The sequence below is a fragment of the Meles meles genome, chromosome 1 (assembly GCF_922984935.1).
Source record: "Meles meles chromosome 1, mMelMel3.1 paternal haplotype, whole genome shotgun sequence".
NCBI lineage: Eukaryota > Metazoa > Chordata > Mammalia > Carnivora > Mustelidae > Meles > Meles meles.
Window position 1 is genome coordinate 49,091,304 of NC_060066.1, and position 17,684 is coordinate 49,108,987.

A 17,684-nucleotide genomic window follows, 5' to 3' on the forward strand; every position below is an offset into this window, starting at 1 on the left:
ATTGAGTATTGTTTCATATGTGTTTTGATCACTACTATTTTCTCTTCTATAAAATAAAACAGTCCAATTATACCTTTGAATGTTTAAAATTAAAGTTATAGGACAAAACATTTCCTTTCCTCCTAATAATTATTTGGAGTACGCTTCCCACTATAAAAACAAAACAAAAGAAAAACAGAATATTGAATCCTTATTTGTGCAACAATCAATACATATTTACTAATGTCCTACTGTGTTCTAGGTGGCCTCTGGAGAAAAAAAAAAAAATTCCAGGGTATCAAGTACTACCAGAAATTAGCATATTACTGCTTTTTTAAAAAGTGAGTAACTAAAGTTTCCTCAAATCTCCCACCATCTGCCTCAATTCTATCAGGAGAAGAGTTAATCCCTATCTATTTAAACTCCATGGAATTTCACTTAGTATTATAAAACAAAGCGTCAACTCAGAAAGAAAAACATGTTAGGGCAGTGAAACATATGAGATCTATTTTCATTCCACTACTAAGGAAATGAAGAAATGTGTACAGCGAGTATGGCATAAAACACTCTCCAACCCCACCCCATTCACTGCATCCCTGAAAGGTTTCAACTTCGACAGGACAGCTCACTCATTCAGTGAGTAAACATAACTTCTGAATCACTGTAGCTTACAATCTTCTCCAAAACATTTCAAATTTAATAGATTATATGAAATAACTCCTAATAATAATAACTGGGTTCACTTATTCTGTAAAAATTTCATTACCTACCGTATGCTAGAAACTATATGCTACACATGGAATAAATAATGATTAGGAGACAAATTCCCACCTTTAGGGAGATTATAGTTTAATAACAAAAGTTTAACATTTGGCCATGCAAATAAACTATTCTGGTACTAAAACAGGAGTTTATATAGATCTCTGCCCATAGAAGCTCAAACAAATAATTGTAGACTTTTACCTGGTATAAAAAGGCTTCACACAGAAAGTTGAAAAGTGAATGGGAAGAGACAGGTTCAAAGTAGAGGGAAGAGCATTAGCATAAGCACATGAAACCGTAGCCCAGTCAGAAAACTACAGATCAGGCATAAATGGGGCTTATAGCACAATATAGGGTAGAAAGGGGCCAAATAGTAAGGATCTGGGTACAGCATTCTGGAGAATTTGGAAATGCTATATGTATTTACATAGAACAATGTATATATTGCATCAAAGAGGAAGGAGATTACACACTCAAAGAGATCATTAAGGGAATTTTAATGAAGGGCTTATTTACAGAAATATAGATAGAGTTGAGGGAAGTCTACAGGGGGTGAAAGACCAGTAGCTAGAACTGGGGACACGTACAGCAGGAAGTTGTTAACCACAATAGGCCTGATGGTACTTCGGAAAGGAGGGATCCTTGATATCCTGAAAGGGCTGTAGGTGTCGAAGGGGGGTACTACAGCATTTGGTAGAAAGACACAGCCAGCCTTCTCTATTTGGGAAGAAAGGATCCAAAGGAATAACAGTCTACAGTCTGCTTCCACCTATTTTTATCTTCTTGCAAATCCCATTTTACTAAATACAACAGAAAAGATGTCCAGGAAGAGCAGCTGAGAGTTTATAAAGATCATCCTGCTGGCACACAGAGCAGTGTGGAAAAGAATGAAGGGGTGTGTGTGCATATGCATATGTGTGTATCTCACCTACTATGTGCAAAACACTATACTTTATACACTTTGTGTGCACTGTCTCTTTGAGCTTCATAAAAACGTGGGAACGAGATATTTTACCACCTTTTTTTTTTTTTAAGAAACTCAGGTTAGACAAATTATTTATGATCACTTATCTAGCAAGTTGCAAGCCAGGTTTTCAACTGAATACGTTTTGACAAGAATGCTTCTACTCTAAAATATGTTTTCTCCCTTCAACCAAGAGCCAATATCACATGAAATGGTAAATCACTAGAGGCATACTATTAAAACAAAATATATGAAAAAGCTGTTCACTATTCCCACAATTATGTATTCAATACTACTATAATGTATTTTAATGCATTAAGATAATAAAGGAAAACAAAATATATCTCTTTGAAAGCAGATAAATGATCGTTATTCCTGGATAGTACTGTGGCACTTAAAAATAATTAAAAGAAAGTTAATTTGAAATATGTTGGAATGAAGATGAGTTCAATAAGCCAGCCAGTCCAAATATATATAAACCTAATTAAATAGCTTTCACATATACTTAACAGTAGTTGATTAGAAAATACAATGATTTGAAAGTTGCTTAGCCAGTAGATCCTAAAACTTCCCAAAACAAAGAAAAACTCATTTTTCGTATCTACTTAAGATGAAAGATATTAGCTAAACTTATTGTGGTAATCACTGCACAATACATGTAAGCCAAGTCATTATACTATATATCTTAAACTTACACAGAGGCCACTCTTAAACATTTTAGCCACTCTACTAGGTATGTGGTGATATATCATGGTTTTAATTTGCACTTCTCTAATGATAATGATGTTGATATTTTCATGTACTTACTTGTCATTAATATATATTCTTTGGTGAAATATTTGTGCAAATATTTTGCACATTTTAAGAGAAAATGGGAAAACAGTTGCACAGATACTGAGGTTTCTTCATATTTTGTGAAAATGTGAAAATGCCTTTATTAGATGCATGTTTGGGAAATATTTTCTTAGTTTTTGGCTTATATTTTCATTCTCGTACCAGAGTGTTTCAAAAAGAAGAAATACTTAATTTTTATGAACTCTAATTCATTAAGTTTTCTTTTATGAATCATGCTTTTGATGCTGTACCGAGGAAGTGTTTAGCAAGAATATAGAGAAACTAGAATTCTCACAAGGGGATGGTGAGAATGTCTAGTGGCCCAAGAAATTTGGAAAACAGTTTGGCAAATTCTTAAAAAGTTTAACACACACTAACCAAATGATCAAGATGCTCTACTTCTAGGCGTTATTTAAGTGAAGGCAAACACCCATACTAAGACTTGTAGATGAATGTTTATGGCAGCTTTGTGTAATAGCTTAAAAAATCTAAATGTCCATAAATAGATGAATAAACTGTGGTGTATTCATATAACACATTACTACTCAGGACCAGGGGGGAAAAAAATAGAATGAACTATTGATAAACAAAACAACATGGATAAATCTCCAAATATCTGTGCTAGGTGAAAGAGCCAAACTAAAAAATAGTATGTACTGTGTGATTCTATTTATACAAAATTCCAGGAAATTAAACTAATCTATAGTGACAGAAAGCAGTTAGGTGGTTGCTTGAGGACAGATTGGGGAAGAAAAAAGGAATACAAAGGTGCACAAGGAAACCCTTGGGAATGATGGATATGTTCATTATTTAATTGTGGTGATGGTTTCATAGATGTATACATGTGTCAAGACATATCAAACAGTGTAATTTAAAACGTACATTTTATTGTATGTAAATTATGCTTCAATAAAGCTGTTAATAAGATATGCTATATATCGTCATTTGACAATTGTCAAAATCTAGCATGACCTGCAAATATATATTGGAGAAGTATATATGTTGGACAAATTCTTTTTCTTTTTAAAGAATTTATTCTTTATTTGAGAGAGAGAGATAGCAAGAGAGGGAACACAAGCAGAGGGAGTGGGAGAGGGAGAAGCAAGCTCCCCTTTGAGCAAGGAGCCTAATACAGGGCTTGATCCCAGGACCCTGGGATCATGACCTGAGCCAAAGGCAGACACTTATCGACTGAGCCACCCAGGCACTCCATAACATCCTTTTTTGAAGCATTTATTCTCCATTCTATAAATGGTACTTTGTCCATGTTATATCTATAATACACAGAAAGCTCTTTATATCAATATATAATTAAAGCATAATAGAAAACATGGATAGAGACTATGATCAATTAGCTCACACCAACACAAATAAATACAAATAGCCAATAAATGGATGAAGAAAAATTCAGCTCAAGAAGGAAGCAAAGATATGCAAATTAAAATAATTATGTTACATCTTTTGTCATTGTTTTATGAAACTGAATTTTTTTAAAGTGAATGTTCCTTGCTAGGGGCAATATCAATTAGTTCATTCTTTCTAAAAATAAATGTGGCTAAAAATATCAAGAATACTTATATTACCTGTACTCTTTTTTTTTAAGATTTTATTTATTTGACAGAGAGATCACAAGTAGGCAGAGAGGCAGGCAGAGAGAGGAGGAAGCAGGCTCCCTGCTGAGCAGAGAGCCCAATGTGGGGCTCGATCCCAGGACCCTGGGATCATGACCGGAGCGGAAGGCAGAGGCTTTAACCCACTGAGCCACCCAGGCGCCCCTGTACTCTTTTATACACATATCCCATTTCAAGGAAATCATGATAAATAACCAGAAATTTAATAATTCTTCTTAACTGAAAAATCAGGTTCTATTGCTTTCAGATAAGAATTCTAAATGCAAAAAAATTGAAAACCAATAGGAGCTAGGTTTAAAATTATTACTTTTGTAACATCGAGTAGCAAATAGTAGAGACGTAATGTATGAAAATTTTAGCCACAATAATTACCTTTAAACATATAGAAAATAAATGTTTCAAAGAAAAATTTTTGCCAAGCCAGGCCTGTTGATAGGATCTAATACAAAAGAAAGCTTTGAACCATATGCTGATGGAATAACTTGCTGTACAGCAAACCCAATGTAGTGGCTCATTTTGAAACTAAAATCCATGCAGACCCAAGATGGGATTGGGAGGGAGACAAACCATAAATATAAATGACTCTTAATCTCACAAAACAAACTGGGGGTTGCTGGGGGGAGGTGGGATTGGGAGAGGGGGAGCGGGCTATGGACACTGGGGAGGCGAGGCGAACCATAAGAGACTATGGACTCTGAAAAACAACCTGAGGGTTTTGAAGGGTCAGGGGTGGGAGGTTGGGGAAACCTGAGGGTTTTGAAGGGTCAGGGGTGGGAGGTTGGGGCAACCTGAGGGTTTTGAAGGGTCAGGGGTGGGAGGTTGGGGGAACAGGTGGTGGGTAATGGGGAGGGCACGTTTTGCATGGAGCACTGGGTGTTGTGCAAAAAGAATGAATACTGTTACGCTGAAAAAATAAATAAAATGGAAAAAAAAAAACAAAAAAAACATTCAAATCAATTAAATTAAAAAAAAAAAAATTCCATGCAGACCATGAGAAAGGAGGTAGAGTCTCAAATCCACTGAGAACCATAAATGAAAGTTGCAAACACATTACAGAATACTTACCACACTCTCTTTAGCCAAATCAAGGTATGTGCAAGCCACACATTTATCAGTTCAATCCTGAATATTAAGGAAACCAATTAAACCACTGTTTTTGCAAGAATAAGTGTTTAATGGATGAGACAGGAGAGATAAATAAGGAATCATGTTTCAAGCTTTTTTTTTTTTAAGATTTTATTTGTTTGACAGAGAGATCATAAGCAGGCAGAGAGGCAGGCAGAGAGAGAGGGGGAAGCAGGCTCCCTGCTGAGCAGAGAGCCTGATATGGGGCTCGATCCCAGGACTCTGAGGTCATGACCTGAGGCTTAACCCACTGAGCCACCCAGGTGCCCCATGTTTCAAGCTTTTAAAGACCACCAAATAGTTTATTACCTCTCTGCAATTAGACCCAAGATTTGACATTTAGACAATAGTGACCATGTAGACCTACAGTCTACTAGAAACAATCAAATCTTTCAAAGAGTTTCTAGATATAGTACTACTTGGGCCTAGACTTGATTTCCTAAGTCTCTCCAAAACAGTTCTTTATGTCAGTAGATAAAAAATCCCAGAGTACAAAAGCATTCTGCACATAAAAATAATGCACAGTTTTATACATAGAAAACTAAGACATCTCGCTTGGTAAAGTTAGAACTAACTTTCAAGATGACTTTGTGAATAAGTAATTACATTAAGAAAGCAAGTAATGTCCCTTGTAAGGCCATACATAAAATTTTTAAGAAAAACTTGCATTTTTGCAATAATTTAAGAAAACAATTGTTACAAGAAATATTTTCAAAGTCCATATATCCCATTGTCTTATTATATCTATAACACATAATTATTATGTGTTATAATAGTCATTATAGTCATTCCATTAGAGTCATTCCATTGTGATCTCTCTGTACATAATCTCTGCTTTCTATTACACTTATAAATCTAATATAATAAGAAAGTACTTACACCAAATACTTAGTAAAATATTTCCATAAAAAGATTCTAACTTGAAGTACAAAATGAAATAATCACCCAAGACAAGGAGTCACAGCTTTGACATTCACATCTATGTTAAATAATATACATTTTATTATGGATATAATGTCTGTGTCATCCCCAAATTCATATGCTAAAATCCTAAACCTCAAAGTTATAGTGTTAGGATGTGGGCCCTTTGGGAGAGGAGTAGGTGACGAGAGTGGAACACTCATGAATAGGATTAGTGTCTGATACTGTGATTTCTAAGAAATATAAATTTGGTCATATGAGTATATATCTGGTCTGAGTATATATCCATAGTTCCTGGCTCACAGCTCCCAAAACCTTTGGAATTTCCTTAGTGTTAAGATTGACAAAGGTGTCTCTAGTTATTAATAAGGTGACTTTTGGACCCCACCTGCGAATGAGGGCTGGTTAACAAACCAACTACATGATTAAAAAGTTGGAACTTTCATTCCACACACACGCCCCGTACTCCCATTCCTTCCTCTATCCGGGGCGGGGGGCGGGGTGGAGAAAGAATCAATCACCAGTGGCCAGTGATTTTATCAGTCATTACTTTGTAATAAAACCTCCAGAAAACCAAAAAGAACAGGGTCTGGAGAACTTCCAAGCTGGTGAACAAGAGGAGATTTGGGGAGAATGGTGGCACACCCTGAGAGGGCATGAAAGCTTCACACCCTTCCCATACACCTTGTCCTATGCATCTCTTTTATCTGGTTGTTCCTGTTATATCTTTTTATAATAAGTGATCAGGTAAGTAACATGTTTCTCTGAGTTCTGTGAACCATTCTACCAAATTAATCAAACCCAAAAATGGAGACATAGGAATGTGTGATTTCTAGTCAGTTGGTTAGAAGGGGAGGTAATTGTGTGGCTTGTTGGGGATGGGGAGAAGCAGTTTTGTAGGAGTGAACACTTAATCTGTGGAATCTAATGCTTTGTCTGGAGAGTGTCAGAATTGAGGATGAATTCTTGAACACCTTGCTGGTTGGTGTGGAAACCCCCACAACTCTACATATTGGAAACTGAGTCTCAGAATACCTAACTTAGTACTCTTTTTTTTTTTAAGATTTTATTTATTTATTTGACAGATAGAGATCACAAGTAGGCAGAGAAGCAGGCAGAGAGAGAGAGAGAGGATGAAGCAGGCTCCCCGCTGAGCAGAGAGCCTGATGCGGGGCTCGATCCCAGGACCCTGGGAACATGACCTGAGCCGAAGGCAGAGGCCTTAACCCACTGAGCCAACCAGGCGCCCCCATAACTTAGTACTCTTAAAAAGAGACCCCAAAGAATTCTAACTCCTTCCTTTATGTGAGGATACCACAAAACAGCCATCTATGAACCAAGAAGAGGGACCTCACCAGACACAGAATCTGCCTTGATCTTAGATTTTGTCTCCAGAATTGTGAGAAATAGATTTCTATTGTTTAAGCCACAGTTTATGGTATTTTTGTTATAGCAACGCAAATGACATCTGCATAGTGAAAAAAATTTTGCAAGAAACATTGCAATAGAAGATATTTGCTTATTTCCAAATAATAGGATAGCATAAAATATAACTTTTTAAAGTACTAGTTAATTTGTGACCAAATACTAGTTTCTGAAACTTCAGTATGAAAATATTACTGACAAATTTGTAAACTAATGTAAATATATGATAAATAATTAATAGGAATTATTTATTTAAAAAACTGTAAGAGAAATTTGCATAGTCTTTCTTAAAGAAATAAAAAATGAGATGCATTATTCTGAGATATTAGGAATCCCTTTATATTCAAATGTAGCAAGCACATAGTAAAATCTTTTGTATGAGAGCCTATCAAGATGCATAAGATCTGGGAGCCTGGGTGGCTCAGTGGGTTAAAGCCTTTGCCTTCGGCTAAGGTCATGATACTAGGGTCCTGGGATCGAGCCCCGCATCAGGCTCTCTGCTCAACAGGGAGCCTGCTTCCTCCTCTCTCTCTCTGCCTGCCTCTCTGCCTACTTGTAATCTCTGTCTGTCAAATAAAATAAATAAAATCTTTAAAAAAAAAAAAGAGATACGTAAGATCTAAGATCGTTTGGCAAAAGGAAGATTGACTTATACAATGTACCACATAGGACAGACTAAGTAATATGGATGGAATTTACATTTTTAACTCTATTTAGTCTTCACAACAATGATCCTATGAGGTTAATCATTGTGCCCATTGTATTTATTCTTTAAATTTAATTTAATTTTAATTCCAGTATATTAGTTTAATGTAAGTGTACATTAGTTTCAAGTGTGCAATATAGTGACTCAACAGTTCCATACATTACCCACTGCTCATCGCAACAAGTGCACTTCTTAATCTAACTGTGCCCATGTTGTAGATGAGTAAATTGTATATCAAGAGATAGTTTTCCCAAGATCATACAAACCAGTAATTAGAGGAGTCCAGTTTAGAACCCAGGTCTTTCAGACTACAAACTTCAGGGGTTTCACAATATGTGCATTCCAATGTGACTGTGACTTTTACCCTGATAGACTAAGATTCAGTGCCTTACTCTTCTATTATATCAATCTACTGTCAAGGAGTCTTTAATTTCTCTCTTTTGCTAACTCATCTCTCTTTTTTTTTTAATTTTCATTTATTTATTTATTTTTTCAGCGTAACAGTATTCATTGTCTTTGCACAACACCCAGTGCTCTATGCAATACATGCCCTCCCTATTACCCACCACCTGGTTCCCCCAACCTCCCACCCCTGCCCCTTCAAAACCCTCAGGTTGTTTTTCAGAGTCCATAGTCTCTTATGGTTCGCCTCCCCTTCCAATTTTTTTTTTTTATAAACATATAATGTATTTTTATCCCCAGGGGTACAGGTCTGTGAATCGCCAGGTTTACACACGGTTGCTGGGGGGAGGTGGGGTTGGGAGAGGGGGAGGGGGTTATGGACATTGGGGAGGGTATGTGCTATCGTGAGTGCTGTGAAGTGTGTAAACCTGGCTAACTCATCTCTTAAACACAAATAACTCTCTTCATTTAATTCCAATCTTATATCCTAAATGATGACTGTTTTCTGTCAAAAATTTAAATTACTTGTAATTCACACCATTCTTTATTAACCTATGTTCCATAAGTCAGTTTTTATCCAAACTCTGTATTTTTAACAGAATTACCCCACAAAGTATTTTTCTCTCATCAGCATACAGCCTTAAAATATAGTTTAAGATTACAATTTCTCATGGGAAATAATGCCATTTCACTGGAAAACAACATTGTAGGAACCATATTGTATTTGGATTTTAAGCAGCCTGAATCTAAAAAAGCAAAAATCCTCATGTCCTTCCAGGGAGCAATTCCTCTGAGTCATTCCTGAGAAGGGCTTTGCATCACTGCTCCACTGAAACATAATGATCTTCTGATGCCTCATTCCCTCAAAGGAAGCATCTTTAATTGGAGAAAGTAGGAGAAAACACAATTGGGCCAAGTTTCCTCAGAAGATCTTAAACTGCTTTTCACAGCTCATTTATAAGTTCATCTCTTCTCCTACCCTTTCCAAGACCCTCACAAATATATATGCATGTCACTTTTCTTTTCAGAAATTAGTCATTTATAAAGAAACCAATTATTTTTACCAAAGCAATCCACAATTGCATTTTTTTTAATATACTAATAATATTTATTTTTTTTTCAGCATAACAGTATTCATTCTTTTTGCACAACACCCAGTGCTCCATGCAAAACGTGCCCTCCCCATCACCCACCACCTGTTCCCCCAACCTCCCACCCCTGACCCTTCAAAACCCTCAGGTTGTTTTTCAGAGTCCATAGTCTCTTATGGTTCGCCTCCCCTCCCCAATGTCCATAGCCCGCTCCCCCTCTCCCAATCCCACCTCCCTCCAGCAACCCCCAGTTTGTTTTGTGAGATTAAGAGTCATTTATGGTTTGTCTCCCTCCCAATCCCATCTTGTTTCATTTATTCTTCTCCTATCCCCCTACCCCCCCATGTTGCTTCTCCATGTCCTCATATCAGGGAGATCATATGATAGTTGTCTTTCTCCGATTGACTTATTTCACTAAGCATGATACGCTCTAGTTCCATCCACGTCGTCGCAAATGGCAAGATTTCATTTCTTTTGATGGCTGCATAGTATTCCACACAATTGCATTTTTAAAGCTGGTCATTGTTATAGGCAGTGTAATCAAACACAAACGTGAGAGTATTAGATGATTTGTCCAGGATACTGACTGTTAGTGGTCAAGGTGAGCAAAGAATCTGATGTGCTTCCAGGACTATCAATTAAAAACTGCTCATGTCTTGGGGCATCTGGGTGGCTCAGAGGGTTAAGCCTCTGCCTTTGGCTCAGGTCATGATCCCAGGGTCCTGGGATTGAGCCCCGCATCGGGCTCTCTGCTCAGCAGGGAGCCTGCTTCCCCCCTCTCTCTGCCTGCCTCTCTGTCTACTTGTGATCTCTGTCTGTCAAATAAATAAATAAAATCTTTGAAAAAAATAAAAATTTAAATTAAAAAAAAAAAAAAGTCACAACACGTCACTCCCATTTTGCCAGTTACATCAAGATTAAAAACCTACCATGGCCTACAGGATTCTAGGTAATGATCTGATTCCTGGTTACCTCCAAAGTCTCATTTCTACCTTTTCCCTTGACTCATGCGTTTTCATAGTACTGGCCTCCTTGCTAAATTTTTCTTTTTCAATTTACAAAACATGTTGCCATTCTGGGCTCTTGCATTGCCTGGAATGCACTTCTCCAAGATACTTGATTGCCTAGCTCTCTCTTATTTCATGAAATTATCTAATCAATGTCACCTTTCAAAAAAAGACTTTTCTGATCATTTTCATCATACCCTATTCCCCAATTCTGCATTAGTTTTTCTTCCTAGCATTTATCACTCACTGACATAAAACATATATTTATTATCTCTCTCTCTCTCACATTAGAATATAAGTTCCCATGAGGGCAAAGATATTGTGTGTTTACCACCAAAGTCCCAATACCAAGAACATTGCCAGAAACAAAATATTAAATCAGTAAATTTACTTATAAATTAAAATTCTAAGTCATGTTTTAGTTCATAACTTTTGATGTTTATTCATGATCCATCTCCCCCTCCTTCTAAAATAGTTTCTCTTTTGAAATGTTATCCCTTTAGAAAGGCTATCCCTTACCAATTGAATATAAACTCAGTAAAACTATCAACAAAAGTGCACTGCCCCTTCGGTATTTATCCAAAGGGTGGCTACAAAAACAAACTACAACAATCTGACTTCTTACCCCTGAACTAAAGTGTGAACCTAAAAACTCCCAATCAAAAATACTCATAGCTGAATGAGTCCAGTGTTGTATATTTTTTAAGATTTTCTTATTTGTGTGAGAGAGAAAGAGAGCACAAGCTGGGGTATGGACAGCATTAAAGGAACAAGAAGACTCTCCACTGAGCAAAGGAGCCCACTAGGGGGCTCAATCCCAGGATTCCAAGGTCATGACCTGAGCCAAAGGCAGATGCTTAATTGACTGAGCCACCAGGTGCCCCAAGTCCAGTGTTGTATCTCAAGGAGACATTTAGAGGTGTTCTAGCTCATATCATCTCCAGTATCTCATAGTTCTTCAATTTGGGAGCTACCCAATATTCTTCTATAGGTTTCCTCTCTTCCCCACCTCTTTTCTTTGTTTGTTTTAACCAGAATCAGTTTCTGTTGGTTAAAATCCAAAATCTGAACTAATAAACATTACAGGCTTATATTCAATCCAATATGCCTTAAAACAAAAAATTTAACAGAATGTCTCCCAACTCTTTTTTCTATCTCCCATCTTTCTTTCTCAGTCTGTTCTTCACACACACTTCCTAATTACACAGCATCTTTTAGTTATGCAAACCCCCACCTCTCTGAAGACATCTCCCAGACTTGTCATTTCTAATGATTTTAATGTTTCAAAATCATTTATCCTTCCTCTCACACAGCACTGTTTACTCAAAGCTGCTGAATTAAAATGGAAGTTAAGTAATCAATATGATTAAACCAAATCTCACCAAGTTACCAATAAGCAATAGGTTCTTCTTTTTGAGAGACAGAGAGAGTGTGTGAGTATGAGTATGGGGGGTGGTGTTTGAGAGGGGCAGAGAGAAAGAGAGGGAGAGAGAGAATCCTCAAGCAGCCTCCACACTCAGAATACAGAGCCCAATAAGAGGCTTGATCCCAAACCCCCAAGATCATGATCCCAGTCAAAATCACAAGTCAGATGCTCAACCAATAGAGCCACCCAGGTACCCCTAAGCAACAGCTTTTTAATCTTCCCATGCATATTTGCATTTCTTTAAAAAGAGGCTACTATTACTCAAAATTTATTTGTTAAAATTTTAGTCAGGATAACAAACTGAAGAATTTTAGAAAGTAGATAACTACTTTTAAAAATGTGTTAAATCACGGGGCGCCTGGGTGGCTCAGTGGGTTAAGCCATTGCCTTCGGCTCAGGTCATGATCTCGGGGTCCTGGGATCGAGCCCCGCATCGGGCTCTCTGCTCAGCAGGAAGCCTGCTTCCTCCTCTCTCTCTCTGCCTGCCTCTCTGCCTACTTGTGATCTCTCTCTGTGTGTCAAATAAATAAATAAAATCTTTAAAAAAAAATGTGTTAAATCACATCAGGAAGGAAGCCCATCAATCTGATCATGGTTTAGTTAGAGATAAAGTGGGCTACAAGGTGACAACTTATCCATCAATAAACAGAATTTTAGTTAAAGTAGTTTATCTGAGTACATAAAGCACACAGCCCCACTGCAAATGTGATTGAGTCATAGAGACTTATGATGTTACTAAATATGGCTAACATACCCTAAGACCCTCCACTCATACCCCCTTCCTGAGTTTTTAGGGATGGGGGCAAAACTAACATTCATTTCTAACCAATATAATATGACAAAGGTGATGGGATATACATGTCCTTGATCAGGTTATATAAAAATTCACCTTAGCAGAATAGGAGAAAGAGAGAATCTTCTTTGCTTGCTTTTGAATATGTTAAGCTTCCATGTTGTGGGAAGGTCTGAGAGATGGTGATTCAGCAAGGATCTGCGGGTCTTTAGGAGATGAAATGGGTGCCTACCTGAGAGGCAAGAAGGAAGTAGAGACCTCAGCCCTACAACTACAAGGAGCAAATTCTGCCAACACTTATGAGCTTGGAAGAGGACCTCATGCTCCAAAAAGGAGTGTAGCTCCACAAACACCTTACTTGAAACCTTGTGAGAGCTGCTGGAATGGTGGAATGGATGGGGTGGCTGGGTGATGGACATTGGGGAGGATATGTGTTATGGTGAGTGCTATGTATTGTGTAAGGCTTATGAATCACAGACCCGTACCTCTGAAACAAATAATACATTAAATGTCAATTTAAAAAAAGAAACCTTTTGAGACATGAGCAGAGGACCCAACTAAGCCTTGCCCAGAAAGATGATAAATGGATGTTGTTTTAAGTCACTATGTTTATGATAATCTGTTATACGGTAATGGAAAGCGAATACACTAGTGCACCAAGAAGACAAGAAGATAAAAACATGTCTGTAGAAGAATAAATATAGATTATGGACTAAGCACACGCACTGCTCTTTTACTGGTTTATCATATCCACTTCAAAGCACTCATGCGAGGATGAATCAGAATTTTTATGTATAAAAATTAAAGCCTTTGTGAATATTAAACATAAAAGTGAGTTCCCCTGTCATATACTCTGCCCTTGTAACTCAGTGAGTGACACAGTCCCACCCATTGTCAGCCATCAAGACCTGCTACCTTCATTTTGAAAAGTCATACGTGGCCAATTCTGAGCCACTGAAAGTAGGAGCTTGGAGTACTTCAAGATCTCCTCTACCTACCCACACATTCTCTCACATGTGAGTGAGGGAGTGGGTTCTGGAAACTGCCATTCTCCCAACATCTACTGTCTAGGGTATTTGTAGATTTGTTGTTAAGTGGACTTCATGGAGGTCCACATAAGGATGCGGTGGTAGATTCTTTGTCTATTCCATCTTGTGTTTGGATAGCCTTCTACCATGGCTCCTGCTCAGTCTTGCTAACATAGTACTGGGTTTTTACCCATTTCTAATTTCTATCCTACCTTCAGCCTACATTTACCTCTTAGGATTTTAACACCTTGCCAGAGAACCATGTCACTTGAGCTCCTCCTGAATTTTAGACAGAACCTATGTCATCTGGGAAGTGCCGCTTTGTTATTTTCAGAAAGACAGAGATTACCCCATTGAAAATCCTGCAGCCCAGCACAATCTGAAATCAGCAGTGAGTGATTCATGGGTTTCCAGACACTTAAAATATTTAATCCAATGCAATTTTTGTCAACATTATGGCTTAACGGAATGCAAGTGGCTATAGCTCCAGTAACTTTCAGTGCTTTAGTGATTTTCTACCAAAGTATATTTTTAGCATAATCACTGAACACATTCTCATTAAATTTTCTATTTACCAGTTTAATTATATCTACCAGTTTAATTATACCCCTGTATGACAGGTGGTTATGATTTCCTTCTCTATAATTCCCTCATAACTCTCTTCTTATAAGGGGACTAGTATTTGCTGTGTTTATTTCATTGATGTTGTTGTAAGTAAAAGTATCAGAAATCTGACTATTCTCAAATTTCCTGGAAGTTCTGACCATATTTTCTCAAATTTGCAGTGCTAATTTTTTTTTTTTCAGGTAGGCTCCACACTGGGCATAAATTCAAGACCATGAGATCAAAACCTGAGCTGAAATCAAGAGTCAGCCATTTCACTGACTGAGACACCCAGATGTCCCTGCAATGACAATTTTGAAGAGTGCTTCTAGTATAGAATTCTTAGTGTATTCCTCCAAACGTAAATGCCAGATTTTTGATTTCTCATTCTATGCTACTGGTTTTTATTTTAGGCACAATTCTAGTCTTGACACCTTCTCTTCACTTTATTCTATTATCACAGTTTTTCATGGTCTCATTTCAACTTTTATTTTACTCCCAAATGCAATACCAGCCCTGGAAACCAGCCTCCACCTAAATTTAAGCCCTCCTTTCTCCTTCTCCTCCTCTTCCTTCAGGAAGTTGTGCCCCAATCATAGTACAATGTCTTCCAAGAAATTAAAAAGAATATGAGGTAAGTTTATCTTAAAGCCTGTGTGATGGGGAAGATAGTTTAAATGCTGTGAAGAGCTGACAAGTAACCATAAGCTGATGAAATCTTAAACATAATTTTGATTTAACACAATCAGTAAATAACACCTATTTTGCTTGCAACATAAAATTAAAATGTGCCACAGTTGGATATATTACCAATATATCCATGATATGCCATGAAGATGGAATTGATGATGAAGACTCTATTCATCCAGAAACAGTCTTCAGTATTTCTACCTCTCCTGAATCAATCACTAATGGTAGAATACAATTAAAGCACACTTATCCGAAAGCAGCTAACTTAAAAAAAAAAGCAGAGCTATTCAAAACTATTATTCAACTACAAGAAGTAATATATTAAAAATACTTACAATTTCTTTAAAATATCCAGAAATTCTACAAACTCTTCTTCAAATTTTTTGGGCTCATATAAAGTAAGACCACCACGTGCTATTTTAACATGGATAGCTATATTGTGAGAATCATCACGTTTTGGGGGTTCATATTCTACTGTGTCTTCAACAGATTTTCTGAGCAAAAGAACATAACAGATTATGGTGTTGCATATTGTACAAAATGATTGACATGAACTCTTTACTGTCAAGACTAGAAAGGCACTGTTGTAAGATAATTTGGCATTTTAATAGTGTATGCCTTTTCAATGCCTTACTTTTTTCCCCAATCATCAGTAGTACAGTTAAATACATCATCTTGTTAATCCTAAACACTGACATACATAAAATATTTTCTACATACAGAACTTGGTTATACATATTATAAGTGTCTTAAGTGATTGAAACATCTTTTGTAACTAAGTGTACATACTTTAAGGAAATATTTGAAGTCAATTGTTAACATCCTTGTCTTTATAGCTATATACTTGTTTTTTGGTGTAAACTTCATATCAACAATAAAAGTGTTTTTTAAAAACTTTTGTTTCCAACTGGTAAATTATGAACATCTTGAAAGCAGCCATTTTTCTTTATTCCTATGCTACAGTATATCATAAACCCAAGTCCCCAGGAGATGTATAACTGAATGACCATTCTCCATTCATTTTTTTTTAGCTCCACGCATTCCTATCAAGAAGGCACTAAAAACCTGAGAGCAAAAACTAACAAATGCTGTCTATCCTTAAGAAAAAAACAATGTGCAGGAGATGATAAAGCCAAAATTATCATAGATTACTGACCTATATTATATACAAGAGAATATAAAAATCATACTTAAATATGATAAACATTAACTGGAATAATAACAGTAAATAATCACATTAACATCTAATGCATGCTTGAGTTTTGTGCTAGTTGTTTTGCTAAACATTATATACACATATCAATATTAACTATGTGAAATAAGCAATATTATCCCTTATTGATATGATAAGGAAATTTCAGGTTAAAGAGTTTATATAATTTCTCTTACTACTCATAACTAGTAGAGCTAGATTTTCTGTAATATCTCTAAAGTTTGCAGATATTAAATATCAGTAGTAAAGCTTACTTACTTTTATACAGAAATGAGATAGCCTAGCATAACTTACAAAGATAAAATTAAAAGCCAAAATCCGTTTCTCTTCCATCCCTTTTACAGAACCTCAACCATTCCTCCAGATCTGGAACCCCACTTAAAACTCTATCCCTAGTTACTCCCATAAATAGTAAGCACAATAAAACTCAGCAATGATAAGAATTCAGATACAAAGCAATTGGTTTTCCTCCACCCAGCCTGTATGCTAAAATGCAAATAGAATGAAGTTTTTATATTATGGAGAAGAGAGGTCCATGGACTAGAGGAAAAGTGGAAGGTAGATATGGCAGACTTTATGGCAGGAATGTGGGAAGTGAGTCTCCATTAGACTTAGGATTCTTCTGGTTCAAGTTCATCATATTTGTCCAAGTCACATGACTCCTGATTTCCTATTTTGTGTTGGAAATCTCAAGGCATTCAAAGGATTCACAATAGTCCCCAGTGATATTTAAGCTTCTTAAAATTAACCAGGAGATACTAAACCAACAAAAGCAACAGGAACAAATAGGTGGCCATACACATTAATTGATTAATTGATTAAATTGTGCTCTATGCTCTTCAGGAAATGGTAGCAAATAATCCTCACCATTATATAGTAAAACTAGTAATAATGCAATATATATATAGTCTAAAGAAATCAGTTATATAAAATGCAAAAATCATTTCATGAGAAGTTAATAACTTATACAAGAAGACAAGGCAAGTGGGAGTATGGAAGGTCATGGACATGATTCAGCTCTTTTCGGAGAGCTATGTTGGTGATCTCAGACTTCTCCATCTCTCTATATTCCACAATAACTACC

At 36.6% G+C, this 17,684-nt stretch overlaps 1 protein-coding gene across 1 annotated transcript in view; it reads right to left on the reverse strand.

The window, feature by feature from the left end:
- The window catches only part of CNBD1 (cyclic nucleotide binding domain containing 1), a 385,468-nt gene that overhangs the window by 309,699 nt on the left and 58,085 nt on the right, over positions 1-17,684 (reverse strand). Inside the window, exon 4 of the mRNA XM_046007793.1 lies at positions 15,723-15,881. Within this exon, the coding sequence (XP_045863749.1) occupies positions 15,723-15,881 (159 nt within the window). The remainder of the gene's footprint in view (positions 1-15,722; positions 15,882-17,684) is intronic.